This window comes from Balaenoptera ricei, chromosome 15 (genome assembly GCF_028023285.1).
Source record: "Balaenoptera ricei isolate mBalRic1 chromosome 15, mBalRic1.hap2, whole genome shotgun sequence".
Lineage (NCBI taxonomy): Eukaryota > Metazoa > Chordata > Mammalia > Artiodactyla > Balaenopteridae > Balaenoptera > Balaenoptera ricei.
In genome coordinates, this window is record NC_082653.1 from 85,311,145 (window position 1) to 85,334,526 (window position 23,382).

The following is a 23,382-nucleotide window of genomic DNA, read 5'->3' on the forward strand; positions in this document are numbered from 1 at the left end:
GGCAAGTGGGGACCACTCTTCATCGCGGTGCGCGGGCCTCTCACTATCGCAGCCTCTCTTGTTGCGGAGCACAGACTCCAGATGCGCAGGCTCAGCGATTGTGGCTCACGGGCCTAGTCGCTCCGCGGCATGTGGGATCTTCCCAGACCAGGGCTCGAACCTATGTCCCCTGCATTGGCAGGCAGATTCTCAATCACTGCGCCACCAGGGAAGCCCTGTAGCTTATTTTATACCTAATATTTTGTACCTTTATTTCTCCCTACCCCTATATTATTGCCCCTCCCCCCTTTCCTGTTACACTGCTTTGTTCTCTATATGTGTGAGACTCCTACTTTTTTGTTACATTCAATAGCTTGATGTATTTTTTAGATTCCACATACAAGTAATACTTTACAGTATTTGTTTTTCTCTGTCTTATTTCACTTAGCATAATGTCTTCCAAGTCCATTCGTGTTGCTGCAAATGGCAAAACTGTGTTCTTTTTTTTTTTTTTTTAATTATTATTTATTTATTTATTTATTTATTTGGCTGTGTTGGGTCTTCGTTTCTGTGCGAGGGCTTTCTCTAGCTGCGGCAAGCGGGGGCCACTCTTCATCGCGGTGCGCGGGCCTCTCACTATCGTGGCCTCTCTTGTTGCGGAGCACAGGCTCCAGACGTGCAGGCTCAGCAGTTGTGGCTCAAGGGCCTAGTTGCTCCACGGCATGTGGGATCCTCCCAGACCAGGGCTCGAACCCGTGTCCCCTGCATTAGCAGGCCGATTCTCAACCACTGCGCCACCAGGGAAGCCCTGTGTTCTTTTTTTTTTTATGGCTGAGTAGTATTTCACTGTATAAATATACCACATCTTCTTTATCCATTCATCTTTTGATGGACACTTAAGTTGCTTCAATATTTTGGCAATTGTAAATAATGCTGCGATGAACATTGGGGTGCATGTATCTTTTCGAATCAGTGTTTTTGTTTTTTTCAGATAAATACCCAAGAGTGGAATTGCTAGGTCATATGGTAGTTCTATTTTTAGTTTTTTGAGAAACCTCCATGCTGTTTTCCATAGTGGCTGCTCCAGTTTATATTCCCACCAACAGTGTACAAGGGTTCCCTTTTCTCCCCATCCTCTCCAACATTTGTTATTTGTGTTCTTTTTAATGATGGCCATTCTGACAGATGTGAGTTGATATCTCTTTGTGGTTTTGATTTGTATTTCCCTGATGATTAGCGATGTTGAACATCTTTTCATGTGCTTGTTGGCCATCTGCATTTCCTCAGATGGACATTTTATAACTAAAAACTACAGTGTCTGAAATTAAGAACTTATTAGATGAGTTGTTTATGTTTGATGTTTGCTTTCTATTCTTTTACTTTAAATATTTCAGTTTTCTTGTACTTACAGTGTTTATCTTGTAAAACACTCTTAGTTGGGTTTTATTTATCCATTCTGATAATCTTTGCCTTTTAATTGCAGTAGTCTGTTTATGTAATATAATTTCTGATACAGTTGAATTATTTAAAGTTGTACAGCATAAAGACTTGACTGACATACACTGTGAAATGATTACCGCAATAAGTTTAGTTAATATCCATCCATATAGATACCAAAAGAAAAAAGAAAAAAATTTTTTCTTCCTATGATGAGAACTTTTAGGGTTTACCTTTTTAGCAACTTTCAAATGTACCAGACAGCAGTGTTAGCCTTAGTTCCCATGCTGTACATTACATCCCCAGTACTTGTTTATCTTATACCTGGAAGTTTTACCTTTTGACCACCTTCATCCAATTCCCCCACCTCTTGTAAACACAAATCTGATCTCTTTTTCTGAGTTTTTTTTTAATAGTTTTGGGTTTTTTGTTTGTTTTTAGATTCCACATGTAAGTGAGATCATACAGAATTTGTCTTTCTCTATCAGACTTATTTCACCTAGTATGATGCTCTCAGGGTCAATCCATGTTGTCTCAGATGTCAGGATTTCCTTCTTTTTTGTAGTTGAATAGTATTCCATTTTCTTTACCCATTCATCTGTCAGTGGACACTTAGGTTGCTTTCATGTTTTGGCTATTATAAATAGTGATGCAGTGAACATGGCAGTGCAGATATCTTCAAAGTATCGAGATATTTCGTTTCCTTCAGATATATACCCAGAAGTGGAATTGCTGGATCATGTCGTAGTTCTATTTTAAAATTTTTGAGGCACCTCCATATTGTTTTCCTTAGTGGCTGTTCCAACTTATAATCCCACCAACAGTGTACAAAGGTTCCCTTTTTCCACATCCTGCTAGCATTGTTATCGCTCATAACAATGAATTTTTGAATGAATGATAGCCATTCTGACAGGCAGAGGTGATTTTGATTTGCATTTCCCCCATGTTTAGTGCTGTTAAGCACCTTTTAATATACCTGTTGGCCATTTGAATATCTTATTTGGGAAAATGTCTATTTAGGTCCTTTGCCCATTTTTTAAAATTGGATTATTTGGTTTTTTTGCCATTGATCTCTGTGAGTTCTTTATATATTCTGGGTTTTAGCACCGTATTAGGGGTTATGATTTGCAGATATTTTCACCTATTCCATAGGTTGCTGTAATTGAGTTTTTAATTTTCCTTTTTTTTATATATATATAAATTTATTTATTTATTTATGGCTGCTTTGGGTCTTCATTGCTGTATGAGGGCTTTCTCTAGGTGTGGTGAGTGGGGCTACTCTTCATTGCAGTGCACAGGCCTCTCGCTGCGGTGGCCTCTCTCGTTGTGGAGCACAGGCTATAGGCACACGGTCTTCAGTAGTTGCGCACGTGGGCTTAGTTGCTGCCCGGCATGTGGGATGTTCCCGGACCAGGGCTCGAACCTGAGTCCCCTGCATTGGCAGGCAGGTTCTTAACCACTGCGCCACCAGGGAAGCCCTGATTTTACTTCTTGAAAAATGTTTTTTAGTTCCTTATTTTGTTTAATTTTTCCGGTTTAATTTTACTTTTTTAAAATATACGTCCCATCTGTTCTTTGATCCTTTGCTGATGTTTTGTATGTTCTTTTGCAGTAATAGTTTTTTTTATTTCCATTTTTTCTCTTCTGTTAGGTTTTTATTTATTTGTTTATTTATTTTATATAAGCTGCTATAGATACACGTCTTTATTTTACTTTATTTTTTTGACTGCACGAGGTCTTCATTGTTGTGTGTGGGCTTTCTCTAGTTGTGGCAAGCAGGGACTACTCTTCGTTGCAGTGCGCGTGCTTCTCATTGTGGTGGCTTCTCTTGTTGCGAAGCACAGGCTCTAGGTGCGTGGGCTTCAGTGGTTGCAGCACGCAGCCTCAATAGCTGTGGCTCGCGGGCTCTAGAGCACAGGCTCAGTAGTTGTGGTGCACAGGCTTAGTTGCTCCATGGCATGTGGGATCTTCCCAGACCAGGGCTCGAACCAATGCTCCCCTGCATTGGCAGGCAGATTCTTAATAACCACTGTGCCACCAGGGAAGTCCCATCCTGTTAGCTTTTTAGTTATTCTTTTTTCTTTTTATTTATTTATTTTTTATTATTTTGTTGTTGTTGTGCTGGGTCTTGGTTGCAGCAGGTGGGCTCCTTAGTTGCAGCTCGCCGGCTCCTTAGTTGCCGCTTGCCTGCTCTTTAGTTGCGGCACACGAGCTCCTTAGTTGTGGCACACAAACTCTTAGTCGCCGCATGCATGTGGGATCTAGTTCCCTGGCCAGGGATCGAACCTGGGCCCCCTGCATTGGGAGTGCGGAGTCTTAACCAGTGTGCCACCGGGGAAGTCCCCTTATTTTTCTTTTTCTTCCTTTTTAATTTATTTTATTTATTTATTTTTTGGCTCATTGGGTCTTCATTGCTGCGCACGGGTTTTCTCTAGTTGTGGCAAGCGGGGAGCTTCTCTTGTTGTGGAGCGTGGTCTCTAGGCACGCAGGCTTCAGTAATTGTGGCACGCGGGCCCTAGAGCACAGGCTCAGTTGTTGTGGCACACGGGCTTAGTTGCTCCACAGCATGTGAGATCTTCCCAGACCAGGACTTGAAGCCACGTCCCCTGCATTGGCAGGCAGATTCTTAACCACTGTGCCACCAGGGAAGCCCCTATTTTTCTTTTTAGTGGTGTTTTCACGATAAGCTTAGAATGCTACCTTGACCAGGTATGTGGGAAGAGTTTTGATATTCCCTTATTCTTAATTTTCTTTTTTTTTCTTTTTCAGACTCTTTGGAACAGGTAGTCACCATGTTTAGATATTAGCAAGCACATAGGTGTATGTCTGCATTGGAAAATGGCAGAGGGAAACAACAATGAAGAGGTAATTCACTTGAACAACTTCCACTGCCACCGGGGACGAGGTAAGTGTTCTCACTTTCTCTCTTTCATCATTGCTTTTTCCCTTAGTGTTACAGTTATATTGTCTTTGAAATGAATCTGTTCTGCACCATGTAAAACCCAGAGACGTTTCGTTTTTAGATCTCAGGACATCAGGTTTAAACGGACTCGTCAGACTAGAATTTTGTGTCAAATGGTGATTCCTGCTGGCATGAATGAAGTTTAAGAATCTTCTATCACAAGTAGATTAGATCTTAAGGGGTAGGAGTATGGGAACTGTGGTAGTTCCTCAGTTTTTGAAGGAATGGTGACTGCAGAGGAGTGCTCCTCCAGACCTATACATTCTGAAAGTACTGAATCTGCTGCTAAGCACTTCTGGTCCCTCATACAATACTTAATTTCATTTTTGCCAGAAGATTCTGGTTTAGCCTTACAAGGAATTTTAGGACGTGTATTCTTTGACTTTACAGTTTAAAATTGGGGGAAATTCATTGATTCATAAAGGGAAGGGAGCCTACATTTCTCTAAGATTCTTAAATGCACATGAAATTTCTTATCAGATCGTAATTCACAGTTACATCTAGACTAAAAGGAAAAACGTTATGCTGATGAGTAGGAAAAGATCATAAGTATAAATTCCATGGAAAAAGTTATACCATTTCTTGTGTGTTTTCCCGTTGATAATATTTTGTGCTTATGAAGAAGTTTTTTTTTTTTTTCCAGCAGAAGGTAAATTATATATATATGGCTTTCAGATCATTTAAAATTGAGCAAATTTTATTAAGGAAATAAATTGAGAAAAACAAATTTGTTTAAGCTATGCAAATTATGAAAACAAAAGAAATACTGAATTTTTTAGGATTTTATTAATGTGTATTCTAACTTGGTAGTGACTGTAGCCATAATTTATTGTGATTTAGGAAGCTTTAAATCCTACCTGTAATTTGTACGTATGATCATTTCCAAATTTTCTGAACATGTATATCAAATTAATATTGTGATTGTTTTTTTAACTGGGTCTTAAATATACTTCAACAAAGTTTCTTTAAGAGCAACTAATTTCTTCTGGGAAATCATCGGCTTTAGAGGTATATTTTTCTGTTGGACACGTTTTGTGTATTTTGCACCCATCGTGAGGAATTTTGTCGTGAGGAATGTGTGAGGAACTATACACATTTTAAGTGTATAGTTAAGTGAGTTTTGAAAAATGAATATACCCATATAACCACCACCTCAATCATGATGTAGAACATATCCAGAAAGATTCCTATATGCCCCTTTGCAGGTAGTCCTCACCCCACTCCTGAACTAAGGAAACCACTGATTTGCTTTTTGTCACTATACAGTTTCATATAAATGGAATCATACAGTATTTACTGTTTGTCCTGAATTTTTCTGCACAGCATAATTTTTTTGATTCATCCATGTTGTTGCATGTATCAGTAATTCAATCCCTTTTAATTACTGAATAGTATTCACCTAGAATTCTATACCCAGTGAAGATAGCCTTAAAAATAAAGGTAAAATAGGGCTTCCCTGGTGGCGCAGTGGTTGAGAATCTGCCTGCCAATGCAGGGGACACGGGTTCGAGCCCTGGTCTGGGAAGATCCCACATGCCGCGGAGCGACTAGGCCCGTGAGCCACAATTGCTGAGCCTGTGCATCTGGAGCCTGTGCTCCACAACAAGAGAGACCGCGATAGTGAGAGGCCTCCGCACCACGATGAAGAGTGGCCCCCACTTGCCGCAACTAGAGAAAGCCCTTGCACAGAAACGAAGACCCAACACAGCCATAAATAAATAAATAAATAAATAAATAAAATTATAAAAGTAAATAAGTAAAGGTAAAATTAAAAAAGATTAAAAGTGCAACAATAAAAAAAGGATACATTATACAAGTAGTAGTCCTCAAAACAGAGCTGTTAAGTCTGTATATTATCAGATAAAGTAGACAATCCAGCCAGAAGTGTTAATAAAGATAAAGAATTCTGGGAAAGATAGAGTCTGGGAAGATCGAACAATTCTAATCTCTATAGAGTAGTAATATGGTATCAAAATATACAAAGAAAAAATTGACAGAACTAAAAGGGGAGTTGGACAAATCTACAATCAAAATGGGAGATTTTAACATGTTTCTTTCTATAACTGAGAGAGACCAAGCACACAGAAACATTTGTATGAATATGGAACACTGGAAGAACACGATCAACAAACTTGACATAATAAACATATATGATGGGATTGCCACTGTACTCGGGACAGATCCCGGCGGCTGAAACCCTGTCTGCCCTCCAGGCCGCACACCAGGTGTTGCTGTCTCTAAGCTGAATCTGGTCCCCTTTTTTGAGCAAAGAGCCCTGGGATGTGAAGAAAAGGAGACAACAGTCATACACCCAGAGTGTGAGTACAGAGAGACCTTCAAGATGGCAGAGGAGTGAGACGTGGAGATCGTCTTCCTCCCCACAAATACATCAAAACTACATCTACATGTGCAACAACTTCTACAGAACACCTACTGAACGCTGGCAGAACACCTCAGACTTCCCAAGAGGCAAGAAACTCCCCACGTACCTGGGTAGGACAAAAGAAAAAAGGAAAAACAGACAAAAGAATAGGGACGGGACCTGCACCACTGGGAGGGAGCTGTGAAGGAGGAAAAGTTTTCTCACACTAGGAAGCCCCTTCACTGGTGGAGACGGGGCGTTGTGGGGGGGGGGGTGGAAGCTTCAGAGCCACAGAGGAGAGCACAGCAACAGGGGTGCAGAGGGCAAAGTGGAGAGATTCCGCACAGAGGATGGGTGCCGACCAGCACTCACCAGCCTGAGAGGCTTGTCTGCACACCCGCTGGGGTGGGCGGGGGCTGGGAGCTGAGGCTCAGGCTCCGGACGTCAGATCCCAGGGAGAGGACTGGGGTCAACTGCATGAACACAGCCTGAAGGGGGCTAGTGTGCCACAGCTAGCTGGGAGGGAGTCCGGGAAAAAGTCTGGACCTGCCTAAGAGGCGAGAGACCATTGTTTCGGGGTGCGCAAGGAGAGGGGATTCAGATCACCACCTAAACGAGCTCCAGAGACAGGCGCGAGCTGTGGCTATCAGCGCAGACCCCAGAGACGGGCATGAGACGCTAAGGCTGCTGTTACAGACACCAAGAAGCCTGTGTACAAGCACAGGTCACTGTCCACACCTCCCCTCCCGGGAGACTGTGCAGCCCGCCACTACCAGGGTCCCGTGATCCAGGGACAACTTGCCCGGGAGAACACACGGCACACCTCAGACTGTTGAAACGTCACACCAGCCTCTGCCACCGCAGGCTCACCCCACATTCTGTACCCCTCCCTCCCCCCGGCCTGAGTGAGCCAGAGCCCCCGAAGCAGCTGCTACTTTAACCCTGTCCCGTCTGAGCGAAGAACAGACACCCTCAGGTGACCTACACGCAGAGGCAGGCCCAAATCCAAAGCTGAACCCCAGGAGCTGTGCGAACAAAGAAAAGAAAGGGAAATCTCTCCCAGCAGCCTCAGGAGCAGCGGATTATATTGCCACACTCAACTTGATGTACCCTGCATCTGTGGAATGCCTGAATAGACACCCTTATCCCAAAATTGAGGCGGTGGACTTTGGGAGCAACAATACATATATTTTACTCCTTTTTCTCTTTTTGTAAGTTTGTATGTGTATGCTTCTTTGTGTGATTTTGTCTGTATAGCTTTGCTTTTACCAACTGTCTTAGGGTTCTGTCTGTTTTTTTTTTTTTTAACTTTTAATTTTTTTATTTTTAATAATTATTTATTTTTTATTTTAATAATTATTTTATTTTATTTATTTTTTCTTTCTTTCTTTTTTTCTCCCTTTTCTTCTGAGCCATGTGGCTCACAGGGTCTTGGTGCTCTGGCTGGGTGTCAGGCCTGTGTCTCTGAGGTGGGAGAGCCAAGTTCAGGACGTTGGTCCACCAGAGACCTCCTGGCTCCATGTAATACTAAACAGCAAAAGCTCTCCCAGAAATCTCCATCTCAATGCCAAGACCCAGCTCCACTCAACGACCAGCAAGCTACAGTGCTGGACGCCCTATGCCAAACAACTAGCAAGACAGGAACACAACCCCACCCATTAACAGAGAGGCTGCCTAAAATCATAATAAGGTCACAGACACCCCAAAACACACCATCGGATGCGGTCCTGCCCACCAGAAAGACAAGATCTAGCCTCTTTCTCCAGAACACAGGCACCAGTCCCCTCCACCAGGAAGCGTACACAACCCACCGAACCAACCTTAGCCACTGGGAGCAGACACCAAAAACAGCGAGAACTACAAACCTGCAGCCTGCGAAAAGGAGACCCCAAACACAGTAAGTTAAGCAAAATGAGAAGAGAGAGAAACACACAGCAGATGAAAGAGCAAGGTAAAAACCCACCAGACCAAACAAATGAAGAGGAAATAGGCAGTCTACCTGAAAAAGAATTCAGAATAATGAGAGTGAAGATGATCCAAAATCTTGGAAATAGAATGGAGAAAATACAAGAAACATTTAACAAGGACCTAGAAGAACTAAAGAGCAAACAAACAATGATGAACAACACAATAAATGAAATTAAAAATTCTCTAGAAGGAGTCAGTAGCAAAATAACTGAGGCAGAAGAACGAATAAGTGACCTGGAAGATAAAATAGTGGAAATAACTACTGCAGAGCAGAATAAAGAAAAAAGAATGAAAAGAACTGAGGACAGTCTCAGAGACCTCTGGGACAACATTAAACACACCAGCATTTGAATTATAGGGGTCCCAGAAAAGAGAAAAAGAAAGGGACTGAGAAAATATTTGTAGAGATAATAGTTGAAAACTTCCCTAATATGGGAAAGGAAAGAGTTAATCACATTCAGGAAGTGCAGAGAGTCCCATACAAGATAAATCCAAGGAGAAACACTCCAAGACACATATTAATCAAACTATAAAAAATTAAATACAAAGAAAAAGTATTAAAAGCAGCAACGGAAAAACAACAAATAATATACAAGGGAATCCCTTGTATGTTAACAGCTGATCCCCTTGTCAGGTTAACAGCTGATCTTTCAGCAGAAACTCTGCAAGCCAGAAGGGAGTGGCAGGACATATTTAAAGTGATGAAAGGGAAAAACCTACAACCAAGATTACCCAGCAAGGATCTCATTCAGATTCGATGGAGAAATTAAAACCTTTACGGACAAGCAAAAGCTAAGAGAATTCAGCACCACCAAACCAGCTGTACAATAAATGTTAAAGGAACTTCTCTAGGCAGGAAACACAAGAGAAGGAAAAGACCTACAATAACAAACCCAGAACAATCAAGGAAATGGTAATAAGAACATAGATATCGATAATTACCTTAAATGTAAATGGATTAAATGCTCCAACCAAAAGACATAGACTGGCTGAATGGATACAAAAACAAGACCCGTATATATGCTGTCTACAAGAGACCCACTTCAGACCTAGGGACACATACAGACTGAAAGTGAGGGGATGGAAAAAGATATTCCATGCAAATGGAAATCAAAAGAAAGCTGGAGTAGCAGTTCTCATATCAGACAAAATAGACTTTAAAGACTATTACAAGAGACAGAGAAGGACACTACATAATGATCAAGGGATCAAACCAAGAAGGAAGATATAACAATTGTAGATATCTATGCACCCAACATAGGAGCACCTCAATACATAAGGCAGATGCTAACAGCCATAAAAGGGGAAATCGACAGTAACACAATCATAGTAGGGGACTTTAACACCCCACTTTCACTAATGGACAGATCATCCAAAATGAAAATAAATAAGGAACAAGCTTTAAATGACACATTAAACAAGATGGACTTAATTGATATTAATAGGACATTCCATCCAAAAACAACAGAATACACTTTCTTCTCAAGTGTTTATGGAACATTCTCCAGGATAGATCATATCTTGGGTCACAAATCAAGCCTTGGTAAATTTAAGAAAATTGATTTCATATCAAGTATCTTTTCCGATCACAATGCTATGAGACTAGATATCAATTACAGGAAAAAATCTGCAAAAAATACAAATACATGGAGGCTAAACAGTACACTACTTAATAACCAAGAGATCACTGAAGAAATCAAAGAAGAAATCAGAAAATACCTAGAAAGAAATGGCAATGAGAACACGATGACCCAAAACCTATGGGATGCAGCAAAAGCAGTTCTAAGAGGGAAGCTTATAGCAATACAGTCCTACCTCAAGAAACAAGAAACATCTCAAATAAACAACCTAACCTTACACCTAAAGCAATTAGAGAAAGAAGAAGAAAAAAACCCCAAAGTTAGCAGAAGGAAAGAAATCATAAAGATCAGATCAGAAATAAATGAAAAAGAAATGAAGGAAACGATAGCAAAGATCAATAAAACTAAAATCTGGTTCTTTGAGAAGATAAACAAAATTGATAAACCATTAGCCAGACTCATCAAGCAAAAAAGGGAGAAGACTCAAAATCAATAGCGTTAGAAATGAAAAAGGAGAAGTAACAACTGACACTGCAGAAATACAAAGGATCATGAGAGATTACTACAAGCAGCTATATGCCAATAAAATGGACAAACTGGAAGAACTGGACAAATTCTTAGAAGAGCACAACCTTCTGAGACTGAACCAGGAAGAGATAGAAAATATAAACAGACTAATCACAATCACTGAAATTGAGACTGTGATTAAAAATCTTCCAAAAAACAAAAGCCCAGGACCAGATGGCTTCACAGGCGAATTCTATCAAACATTTAGAGAAGAGCTAACACCTATCCTTCTCAAACTCTTCCAAAATATAGCAGAGGGAGGAACACTCCCAAACTCATTCTAAGAGGCCACCATCACCCTGATACCAAAACCAGACAAAGGTGTCACAAAGAAAGAAAACTACAGGCCAATATCACTGATGAACATAGATGCAAAAATCCTCAACAAAATACTAGCAAACAATCCAACAACACATTAAAAGGATCATACACCATGGTCAAGTGGGGTTTATCCCAGGAATGCAAGGATTGTTCAATATATGCAAATCAATCAATGTGATACACCATGTTAACAAATTGAAGGATAAAAACCATACGATCATCTCAATAGATGCAGAAAAAGCTTTCAACAAAATTCAACACCCATTTATGATAAAAACCCTCCAGAAAGTAAGCATAGAGGGAACTTACCTCAACATAATAAAGGCCATATGTGACAGTCCCACAGCCAACCTTGTTCTCAGTGGTGAAAAACTGAAACCATTTCCACTAATATCAGGAACAAAACAAGGTTACCCACTCTCACCACTGTTATTCAACATAGTTTTGGAAGTTTTAGCCACAGCAATCAAAGAAGAAAAAGAAATAAAAGGAATCCAAATCGGAAAAGAAGAAGTAAAGCTGTCACTGTTTGCAGATGACATGATACTATACATAGAGAATCCTAAAGATGCTACCAGAAAACTACTAGAGCTAATCAATGAATTTGGTAAAGTAGCAGGATACAAAATTAATGCACAGAAATTTCTTGCATTCCTATACACTAATGATGAAAAATCTGAAAGAGAAATTAAGGAAACACTCCCATTTACCATTGCAACCAAAAGAATAAAATACCTAGGAATAAACCTACCTAAGGAGACAAAAGACCTGTATGCAGAAAACTATAAGACACTGATGAAAGAAATTAAAGATGCTACAAACACATGGAGAGATATACCATGTTCTTGGATTGGAAGAAACAACATTGTGAAAATGACTATACTACCCAAAGCAATATACAGATTCAATGCAATCTCTATCAAACTACCAGTGGCATTTTTCACAGAACTAGAACAAAAAATCTTAAAATTTGTATAGAAACACAAAAGACCCCAAATAGCCAAAGCAATCTTGAGAAAGAAAAACAGAGCTGGAGGTATCAGGCTCCCTGACTTCAGACTATACTACAAAGCTGCAGTAATCAAGACAGTATGGTACTGGCACAAAAACAGAAATACAGATCAATGGAACAGGATAGAAAGCCCATAGATAAACCCACACACATATGGTCACCTTATTTTTGATAAAGGAGGCAAGAATATACAGTGGAACAAAGACAGCCTCTTCAATAAGTGGTGCTGGGAAAACTGGACAGCTACATGTAAAAGAATGAAATTAGAACACTCCCTAACACCATGCACAAAAATAAACTCAAAATGGATTAAAGACTTAAATGTAAGGCCAGACACTATAAAGCTCTTAGAGGAAAACATAGGCAGAACACTCTATGACATAAATCACAGCAAGATCCTTTTTGACCCACCTCTTAGAGAAATGGAAATAAAAACACAAATAAACAAATGGGACCTAATGAAACTTAAAAGCTTTTGCACAGCAAAGGAAACCATAAACAAGACGAAAAGACAACCCTCAGAATGGGAGAAAATATTTGCAAATGAAGCAACTAACAAAGGATTAATCTCCAAAATTTACAAGCGGCTCACGCAGCTCAATATCAAAAAAACAAACAACCCAATCCAAAAATAGGCAGAAGACCTAAATAGACATTTCTCCAAAGAAGATATACAGATAGCCAACAAACACATGAGAGAATGCTCAACATCACTAATCATCAGAGAAATGCAAATCAAAACTACAATGAGGTGTCACTTCACACCAGTCAGAATGGCCATCCTCAAAAAATCCACGAACAATAAATGCTGGAGAGGGTGTGGAGAAGAGGGAACCCTCTTGCACTGTTGGTGGGAATGTAAAATGATACAGCCACTATGGAGAACAGTATGGAGGTTCCTTAAAAAACTAAAAAGAGAGCTACCATACGACCCAGCAATCCCACTACTGGGCATATACCCTGAGAAAACCATAATTCAAAAAGAGTCATGTACCACAATATTCATTGCAGCTCTATTTACAATAGCCAGGACATGGAAGCAACTTAAGTGTCCATTGACAGATGAATGGATAAAGATGTGGCAAATATATACAATGTAATATTACTCAGCCATAAAAAGAAATGAAATTGAGTTATTTGTAGTGAGGTGGATGGACCTAGAGTCTGTCATACAGAGTGAAGTAAGTCAGAAAGAGAAAAACAAATACTGTATGCTAACACGTATATATGCAATCTAAAAAAAAAAATGGTTATGAAGAACCTAGGGGCAGGACAGGAATAAAGATGCAGATGTAGAGAATGGACGTGAGGACATGGGGAGGGGGAAGGGTAAGCTGGGACGAAGTGAGAGAGTGGCATGGACTAATATATACTACCAAATGTAAAATAGATAGCTAGTGGGAAGCAGCTGCATAGCACAGGGAGATCAGCTTGGTGCTTTGTGACCACCTAGAAGGGTGGGATGGGGAGGGTGGGAGGGAGGAGAGATGGGGATATATGTATATGTATAGCTGATTCACTTTGTTATAGGGCAGAAACTAACACACCATTGTAAAGCAATTATACTCCAATAAAGATGTTTTAAATAAATAAATAAGCAAACAAGCATATATTGAATGTTGCACCCAATGTGTTTACCAAAATTGACATTTTGAGCCACAAAACAAGTTTCAAGTTCCTGCACTGCTGGTGGGAGTGTAAATCGGCACAGACAATTTGGAAAGTTAGTTGGCATTGTCCACTAAAATTGAACATACGTTTTCCCTGTGGCTCAGCACTTCTCTTAGAATGTACCCAACTGAAATGAGTCTATCAAGATACATATACAAGAACATTCATAACAGCATTATCGAAAACAGGCAAGACTGGAACCAACCCAAATGTCTGTCAACAGAAGAATAAGTAACTTATGATATATTCATATAGTAAATTACATACAGCAAAGAAAACTACATACTGTAACATGCAACAACACGGATATATCTCAGACATGTTATTTGCAAGGAAGCCAGAATCGAAAGAATGTATTTTCAGGAACTAATGTGAGTAGTTTAGGCTACTAACGTGCAAGAAATGTATTTACGAACCTTTGTGATGGTCATACGGGTATGGGCCTTTTGTGTTAATTCATAGCCTTTGCTCTGTTATACTTTAAAATTTTAAAGTATATTTTTAAAAGCTAATGTGTTTATTTGTGGTATATTGGGGAGTATCTTGTCAACCGTTGGGCTTCACTGTAAGGTGAAAGGTTTAAAACCAGCTTTTTCGCTGGGTGCCCCACGGTTGTTGTCTGTGTCTTTTTCTTGGGCCAGTTCTTCCAGAGAGGAATCTACAGTGTCTTGAATGTGGAATCTAAGACTGTTTGCCAGCATTCAGGGAGCCAAGCGGCAGAAGGCAGCCAGGGTCTTACTCATTATGGCTGTTCCAGTGACACCCCTTTCCTCTCTTGGCCTGGTGTCTAGTGACTCTCTGCCTCAGTGGCTCTTCAGAATGGACCTCCACAGTGTGGGTCTTCTGGAATGGCTGAGTGAGAAGCTTGGCAAATCTTCTCCCCAAAATCAATGGTAAAATTAGACAGAATTGTCTAAAATAACCATTTAAAGACTGGAAATGACCAAAGGCATACAGTAATTGAGAACAGTTATTCAGGGAAATCTACGATTCTGCAACATGAATTATGCCACCTCTGATTGGCCGCCCCTGCTGCAGGCTGTGGGTTTGAGCCTTATCCACTCTTCTAGAGCTCTTGCCATGTGTAAATCTGCTGTTTTCCAGAATTTTGTTTAAATCTCTTGCTGGCTATTATCTCCTTTTCTCTTCTTTGTGTACTTACGAGGTTATACTTTTTAAAAGTTCCTTTACTATCATTTTAGTAGGGTTTCAGCAGGTGATGGTGATAATCACTTGGATTCATTATGCAAGTTTAAGAGAAATCCTCTATAATGTACTTCCGCAGGCCCTCAGTTCAGTTGGTTGTTTCTGTGTAGGTAGCATTGGACTTAAAATCAGGCAACTTCACTGTGTGTCAAGTACTATAATAAACAAGCATTTTAGGTAATACAGCTATTTGAAGTAGGCAGTGTTGTTAGCCTTTCTTTAATGTTGAGGAAGTGGATGCCTAAAGAAGTAAATAATGGCATCGTATAGCTAGTATGTGGTAGAGCTGAGACTGGAATCCAGGCAGTCTGACCTTAGATCCCATGGATGTACCTGTTTTAAACTACTATCTTGGCATTACCACAGCCCTGTTACAGGAATGAAATGAGATAATTGGTTTTATATTGATTTTCAAATTGTTAGGTAACATAAAAATACATGAGGCATTAACCTTGAGAAAAATATTAGAGTTTTAATGGAGGAATTATTAATTTGTGTTATCCAGTAATTCATATCAAACGTGCTTTGTCTTCAAATGAATAAAAGGACTTGGAGACCTTTAACAGAATTATTACATCTATCAATAGATGGTTAGTTTAACTGTAGTTATATTTAAAAGGAAACAGGAAAGTTAAAGTGCTTATTGTCATAGATGATAAATGGGTGTTTGACTAAAACACTGAAATATGTTTGCGTAAGTGATACTTAAGGTTTGTGTCTAAGGTGAGCAAATTTTAATATTTTAAATATTAAGTGAAAATTTTACTGTTTCTGAGTGAAAGTTTTTTCAGACCTATCAGTTTGAATAAAGCAGTGTTTTGTATTCCTTTGGAAGAATAGAGGTGAGATGGGAGGCCATGATTTCACTTTTAAGAAATGAGCAGTCAAGATTTTATCAACAGATTCCTCCAGTCTATTATAAGAAAAAGTTGATAATCTTGAGCACAATAATTGTCAGGTTTTCTCTGGTAATTCCCAAAATGAATTATTGGCAAAGATCAGCATGGAAAAATGGCTCATTTTAATGCTTGGGTGCATGTGCTGCTTGAGGAGATAAGTTAACACTCCAATAGCTGTAAACTTGGCTTTAGGCTTGACCCTTTTCATGCTAAAGTTGAATTAAAGAACAATGTGATTATGCCCACCTCCTCCTAACAGTGTTCTCTGCCTACTTTTAGACTGGATCAGTCTCAGAGATGGACCCATCACCATATCTGACTCCTCTGATGAGGAAGGGGTTCCAATGCTGGTCACCCCAGCTCCTCAGCAGCATGATGAAGAGGACCTGGATGATGATGTCATCCTGGCGGAAGTGAGTTTTCTAAAACTTACCGTGATGAGGCATATTGCAAGTTAATAATCTGATTCTTCAGCCACTCAGTAGTGGGTAGCGGCCTTGTAGAACAGCTGAGAGCACCTCTTGTGCTACACTTGTAGCACTACTTGTTTGCACTTGTTCTACATTTCTGAGAACAGCCTCTTTTATACCCTGCCTGATGTCCCCTTAGCTTAGACGTCAGAAACCATATGTTTTGGTCTATTTCTGAACTTAACTTCTGCACTATTGCTTTGACTCTTTATGTACTAGTCCACAGTGTTGTAATTACTATGTCCTTATAATGTATCTTAATATCAGGTAGTGCCCATCTCCCCTTATTACTCTACATTTTTCAGACTCATCCAGGATATTTTGTGCTTATATTTTAATGCAAATTTTAAGATCAGCTTTTCTAATTTCAAAAGATAGGTAGATAGTTTGTTTAATTTAAAACATATTTTATTGTTATAGAACAATTTTTATAATATTGACCCTTTCTAACTAAGAACAAGTTTTGTCTTTCAGTCTAACCTTCTTTTATATTCCTCAGCCAGAGCATTTTGAATTTTTCTTACTATAGATCTTAAACTTTTTTTTTTTAAACATCTTTATTGAAGTATAATTGCTTCACAATGGTGTGTTAGTTTCTGCTTTATAACAAAGTGAATCAGCTACACATATACACACGTTCCCATATCTCCTCCCTCCCGCATCTCCCTCCCTCCCACCCTCCCCATCCCACCCCCCCAGGCGGTCACAAAGCACCGAGCTGATCTCCCTGTGCTATGTGGCTGCTTCCCACTAGCTATCTATTTTACATTTGGTAGTGTATATATGTCCATGACCCTCTCTTACCCTGTCACATCTCACCCCACCCCCTCCCCATATCCTCAAGTCCATTCTCTAGTAGGTCTGTGTCTTTATTCCCGTCTTGCCACTAGGTTCTTCATGGCTTTTTTTTTTTTTTTTCCCCTTAGATTCCGTATATATGTGTTAGCATACTGTATTTGTTTTTCTCTTTCTGACTTACTTCACTCTGTATGACAGACTCTAACTCCATCCACCTCATTACAAATACCTCCATTTCATTTCTTTTTATGGCTGAGTAATATTCCATTGTATATATGTGCCACATCTTCTTTATCCATTCATCCGATGATGGACAGTTAGGTTGCTTCCATGTCCTGGTTATTGTAAATAGAGCTGCAATGAACATTTTGGTACATGACTCTTTTTGAATTATGGTTTTCTCAGGGTATATGCCCAGTAGTGGGATTGCTGGGTCGTATGGTAGTTCTATTTTTAGTTTTTTAAGGAACCTCCATACTGTTCTCCATAGTGGCTGTATCAATGTACGTTCCCAGCAACAGTGCAGGAGGAGGGTTCCCTTTTCTCCACACCCTCTCCAGCATTTATTGTTTGTAGATTTTTTGATGATGGCCATTCTGACCGGTGTGAGATGATACCTCATTGTAGTTTTGATTTGCATTTCTCTAATGATTAATGATGTTGAGCATTCTTTCATGTGTCTGTTGGCCATCTGTATATCTTCTTTGGAGAAATGTCTATTTAGGTCTTCTGCCCATTTTTGGATTGGGTTGTTTGTTTTTTTGTTATTGAGCTGCATGAGCTGCTTGTAAATCTTGGAGATTAATCCTTTGTCGGTTGCTTCATTTGCAAATATTTTCTCCCATTCTGAGGGTTGTCTTTTTGTCTTGTTTATGGTTTCCTTTGCTGTGCAAAAGCTTTTAAGTTTCATTAGGTCCCATTTGTTTATTTGTGTTTTTATTTCCATTTCTCTAGGAGGTGGGTCAAAAAGAATCTTGCTGTGATGTATGTCATAGAGTGTTCTGCCTATGTTTTCCTCTAAGAGTTTGATAGTGTCTGGCTTTACACTTAGGTCTTTAATCCATTTTGAGTTTATTTTTGTGTATGGTGTCAGGGAGTGTTCTAATTTCATACTTTTACATGTAGCTGTCCAATTTTCCCAGCACCACTCATTGAAGAGGCTGTCTTTTCTCCACTGTATATGCTTGCCTCCTTTATCAAAGATAAGGTGACCATATGTACGTGGGTTTATCTCTGGGCTTTCTATCCTGTTCCATTGATCTATATTTCTGTTTTTGTGCCAGTACCAAACTGTCTTGATTACTGTAGCTTTGTAATATAGTCTGAAGTCAGGGAGGCTGATTCCTCCAGCTCCATTTTTCGTTCTCAAGATTGCTTTGGCTATTCGGGGTCTTTTGTGTCTCCATACAAATTGTGAAATTTTTTGTTCTAGTTCTGTGAAAAATGCCAGTGGTAGTTTGATAGGGATTGCATTGAATCTGTAGATTGCTTTGGATAGTAGAGTCATTTTCACAATGTTGATTCTTCCAATCCAAGAACATGGTATATCTTTCCATCTATTTGTATCATCTTTAATTTCTTTCATCAGTGTCCTATAATTTTCTGCATACAGGTCTTTTGTCTCCTTAGGTAGGTTTATTCCTAGGTATTTTGTTCTTTTTGTTGCAATGGTAAATGGGAGTGTTTTCTTAATTTCACTTTCAGATTTTTCATCATTAGTATATAGGAATGCAGGAGATTTCTGTGCATTAATTTTGTATCCTGCAACTTTACCAAATTCATTGATTAGCTCTAGTAGTTTTCTGGTAGCAGTTTTAGGATTCTCTATGTATAGTATCATGTCATCTGCAAACAGTGACAGCTTTACTTCTTCTTTTCTGATTTGGATTCCTTTTATTTCTTTTTCTTCTCTGATTGCTGTGGCTAACACTTCCAAAACTATGTTGAATAATAGTGGTGACAGTGGGCAACCTTGTCTTGTTCCTGATCTTAGTGGAAATGGTTTCAGTTTTTCACCATTGAGGACAATGTTGGCTGTGGGTTTGTCATACATGGCCTTTATTATGTTGAGGAAAGTTCCCTCTATGCCTACTTTCTGCAGGGCTTTTATCATAAATGGGTGTTGAATTTTGTCGAAAGCTTTCTCTGCATCTATTGATATGATCATATGGTTTTTCTCCTTCAATTTGTTAATATGATGTATCACGTTGATTGATTTGCATATATTGAAGAATCCTTGCATTCCTGGGATAAACCCCACTTGATCATGGTGTATGATCCTTTTAATGTGCTGTTGGATTCTGTTTGCTAGTATTTTGTTGAGGATTTTTGCATCTATGTTCATCAGTGATATTGGCCTGTAGTTTTCTTTCTTTGTGACATCTTTGTCTGGTTTTGGTATCAGGATGATGGTGGCCTCGTAGAATGAGTTGGGGAGTGTTCCTCCCTCTGCAATATTTTGGAAGAGTTTGAGAAGGATAGGTGTTAGCTCTTCTCTAAATGTTTGATAGAATTCGCCTGTGAAGCCATCTGGTCCTGGGCTTTTGTTTGTTGGAAGATTTTTAATCACAGTTTCAATTTCAGTGCTTGTGATTGGTCTGTTCATATTTTCTATTTCTTCCTGGTTCAGTCTCGGTAGGTTGTGCATTTCTAAGAATCTGTCCATTTCTTCCAGGTTGTCCATTTTTTTGGCATAGAGTTGCTTGTAGTAATCTCTCATGATCGTTTGTATTTCTGCAGTGTCAGTGGTTACTTCTCCTTTTTCATTTCTAATTCTATTGATTTGAGTCTTCTCCCTTTTTCTCTTGATGAGTCTGGCTAATGGTTTATCGATTTTGTTTATCTTCTCGAAGAACCAGCTTTTAGTTTCATTGAGTTTTGCTATTGTTTCCTTCATTTCTTTTTCATTTATTTCTGATCTGATCTTTATGATTTCTTTTTTTTTTTTTTTTTTTTTTTCACACACACACACACACTGTATTTTATTTTTACAAGAGATAAATCGACTGACACCAAGCATTGTACATGGATGACCACAACAAAAGCAACAATGATTGCAATTACCAAACATGAAACACACTCATACTATGTCATAGTATTGACATTCAGTCCAGTAATCCTCCACTGTAACAGCTCCTTTACTTTGCAGTGAAAATTGATTTGTATATTCTTTGCCTCTGAGTCCTTGTGGAATTTTTTTTTTTTTTTTTTAAATTCAGACAGAAAGTCACAAAAATTATACTCATCCTCATCAGTTCACTCAGTCCCATGTAATTAATTTTTTTTTTTCATCTTGATCTTTTGTTAGCACTTTTATGAGTTCATCAGTTTTTCATTAGAGTTCTGAAAATGCTTATTCATTCAGTTCAGCAGTACAGTCCGTTACCAGAAACCTGTACTTGTCAGAGTCTTTTCCATGTATTTCTTGAAGATGAAACCCTTTTATAGGAACATATTTGCAAAATCATCAGAGTACACCCAGAACTGTCTGTAAATGACAAAAGACTTAAAAATGACCACGGTTAAAGATTTGATGACAGTTCATAATAATGCAGTTGACAAGAAAATTAGTTATTTCTGAGATATACATTTTAAAGTAATAAATAGGATTATTACTTATAACATTATACCAGAACATATAAGATTTTTAGAAATTTCATGTAATGTCTAAAACATTTATATTAACATATTTCCATACATATTTCCATACAAGTACAAATATAAGATTTTTAGAAATTTCATGTAATGTCTGAAACATTTATATTAACATATTTCCATACATATTTCCATACAAATACAAATATGATTTTTAGAAATTTCATGTAATGTCTGAAACATTTATATTAACATATTTCCATACATATTTCCATACAAATACAAATATAAGATTTTTAGAAATTTCATGTAATGTCTGAAACATTTATATTAACATGTTTCCATACAAATAACCCAATGAAAGTTTAGTATTAGTTGTTTTGTTTGTTTTTTTATACTGCAGGTTCTTATTAGGCATCAGTTTTATACACATCAGTGTATACATGTCAATCCCAATCGCCCAATTCAGCACCCCACCATCCCCACCCCACCGCAGTTTTCCCCCCTTGGTGTCCATATGTCCATTCTCTACATCTGTGTCTCAACTTCTGCCCTGCAAACTGGCTCATCTGTACCATTTTTCTAGGTTCCGCATACATGCATTAATATACGATATTTGTTTTTCTCTTTCTGACTTACTTCACTCTGTATGACAGTCTCTAGATCCATCCACGTCTCAACAAATGACTCAATTTCGTTCCTTTTTATGGCTGAGTAATATTCCATTGTATATATGTACCACATCTTCTTTATCCATTCGTCTGTTGATGGGCATTTAGGTTGCTTCCATGACCTGGCTATTGTAAATAGTGCTGCAATGAACATTCGGGTGCATGTGTCTTTTTGAATTACGGTTTTCTCTGGGTATATGCCCAGTAGTGGGATTGCTGGGTCATATGGTAATTCTATTTTTAGTTTTTTAAGGAACCTCCATATTGTTCTCCATAGTGGCTGTATCAATTTACATTCCCACCAACAGTGCAAGAGGGTTCCCTTTTCACCACACCCTCTCCAGCATTTGTTGTTTGTAGATTTTCTGATGATGCCCATTCTAACAGGAGTGAGGTGATACCTCATTGTAGTTTTGATTTGCATTTCTCTAATAATTAGTGATGTTGAGCATCTTTTCATGTGCTTCGTGGCCATCTGTATGTCTTCTTTGGAGAAATGTCTATTTAGGTCTTCTGCCCATTTTTGGATTGGGGTGTTTGTTTCTTTGATATTGAGCTGAATGAGCTGTTTATATATTTTGGAGATTAATCCTTTGTCCGTTGATTCATTTGCAAATATTTTCTCCCATTCTGAGGGTTGTCTTTTCGTCTTGTTTATGGTTTCCTTTGCTGTGCAAAAGCTTTGAAGTTTCATTAGGTCCCATTTGTTTATTTTTGTTTTTATTTCCATTACTCTAGGAGGTGGATCAAAAAAGATCTTGCTGTGATTTATGTCAAAGAGTGTTCTTCCTATGTTTTCCTCTAAGAGTTTTATAGTGTCCACTCTTATATTTAGGTCTCTAATCCATTTTGAGTTTATTTTTGTGTATGGTGTTAGGGAGTATTCTAATTTCATTCTTTTACATGTAGCTGTCCAGTTTTCCCAGCACCACTTATTGAAGAGACTGTCTTTTCTCCATTGTATATCTTTGCCTCCTTTGTCATAGATTAGTTGACCATAGGTGCGTGGGTTAATCTCTGGGCTTTCTATCTTGTTCCATTGATCTATGTTTCTGTTTTTGTGCCAGTACCATATTGTCTTGATTACTGTAGCTTTGTAGTATAGTCTGAAGTCAGGGAGTCTGATTCCTCCAGCTCCATTTTTTTGCCTCAAGACTGCTTTGCCTATTCGGGGTCTTTTGTGTCTCCATACAAATTTTAAGATGATTTGTTCTAGCTCCGTAAAAAATGCCATTGGTAATTTGATAGGGATTGCATTGAATCTGTAGATTGCTTTGGGTAGTATACTCATTTTCACAATGTTGATTCTTCCAATCCAAGAACATGGTATATCTCTCCATCTGTTGGTATCATCTTTAATTTCTTTCATCAGTGTCTTATAGTTTTCTGCATACAGGTCTTTTGTCTCCCTAGGTAGGTTTATTCCTAGGTATTTTATTCTTTTTGTTGCAATGGTAAATGGGAGTGTTTCCATAATTTCTCTTTCAGATTTTTCATCATTAGTGTATAGGAATGCAAGAGATTTCTGTGCATTAATTTTGTATCCTGCAACTTTACCATATTCATTAATTAGCTCTAGCAGTTTTCTGGTGGCAGTTTTAGGATTCTCTATGTATAGTATCATGTCATCCGCAAACAGTGACAGTTTTACTTCTTCTTTTCCAATTTGTATTCCTTTTATTTCTTTTTCTTCTCTGATTGCCGTGGCTAGGACTTCCAAAACTATGTTGAATAATAGTGGTGAGAGTGGACATCCTTGTCTCGTTCCTGATCTTAGAGGAAATGCTTTCAGTTTTTCACCATTGAGAATGATGTTTGCTGTGGGTTTGTCATATATGGCCTTTATTATGTTGAGGTAGGTTCCCTCTATGCCCACTTTCTGGAG

General features: G+C 38.7%; 1 protein-coding gene across 5 annotated transcripts in view; it reads left to right on the forward strand.

The window, feature by feature from the left end:
- The window catches only part of RNF216 (ring finger protein 216), a 194,877-nt gene that overhangs the window by 16,605 nt on the left and 154,890 nt on the right, over window positions 1-23,382 (forward strand). For all 5 annotated transcript variants that reach the window (XR_009497600.1, XR_009497599.1, XM_059897049.1 and 2 more), the window contains exons 2-3: window positions 4,186-4,321; window positions 16,244-16,377. Coding sequence is in view for 3 of the 5 variants with exons in the window: in XM_059897049.1 (XP_059753032.1) it covers window positions 4,255-4,321; window positions 16,244-16,377 (201 nt within the window). In the remaining 2 variants the exon portion in view is untranslated. The remainder of the gene's footprint in view (window positions 1-4,185; window positions 4,322-16,243; window positions 16,378-23,382) is intronic.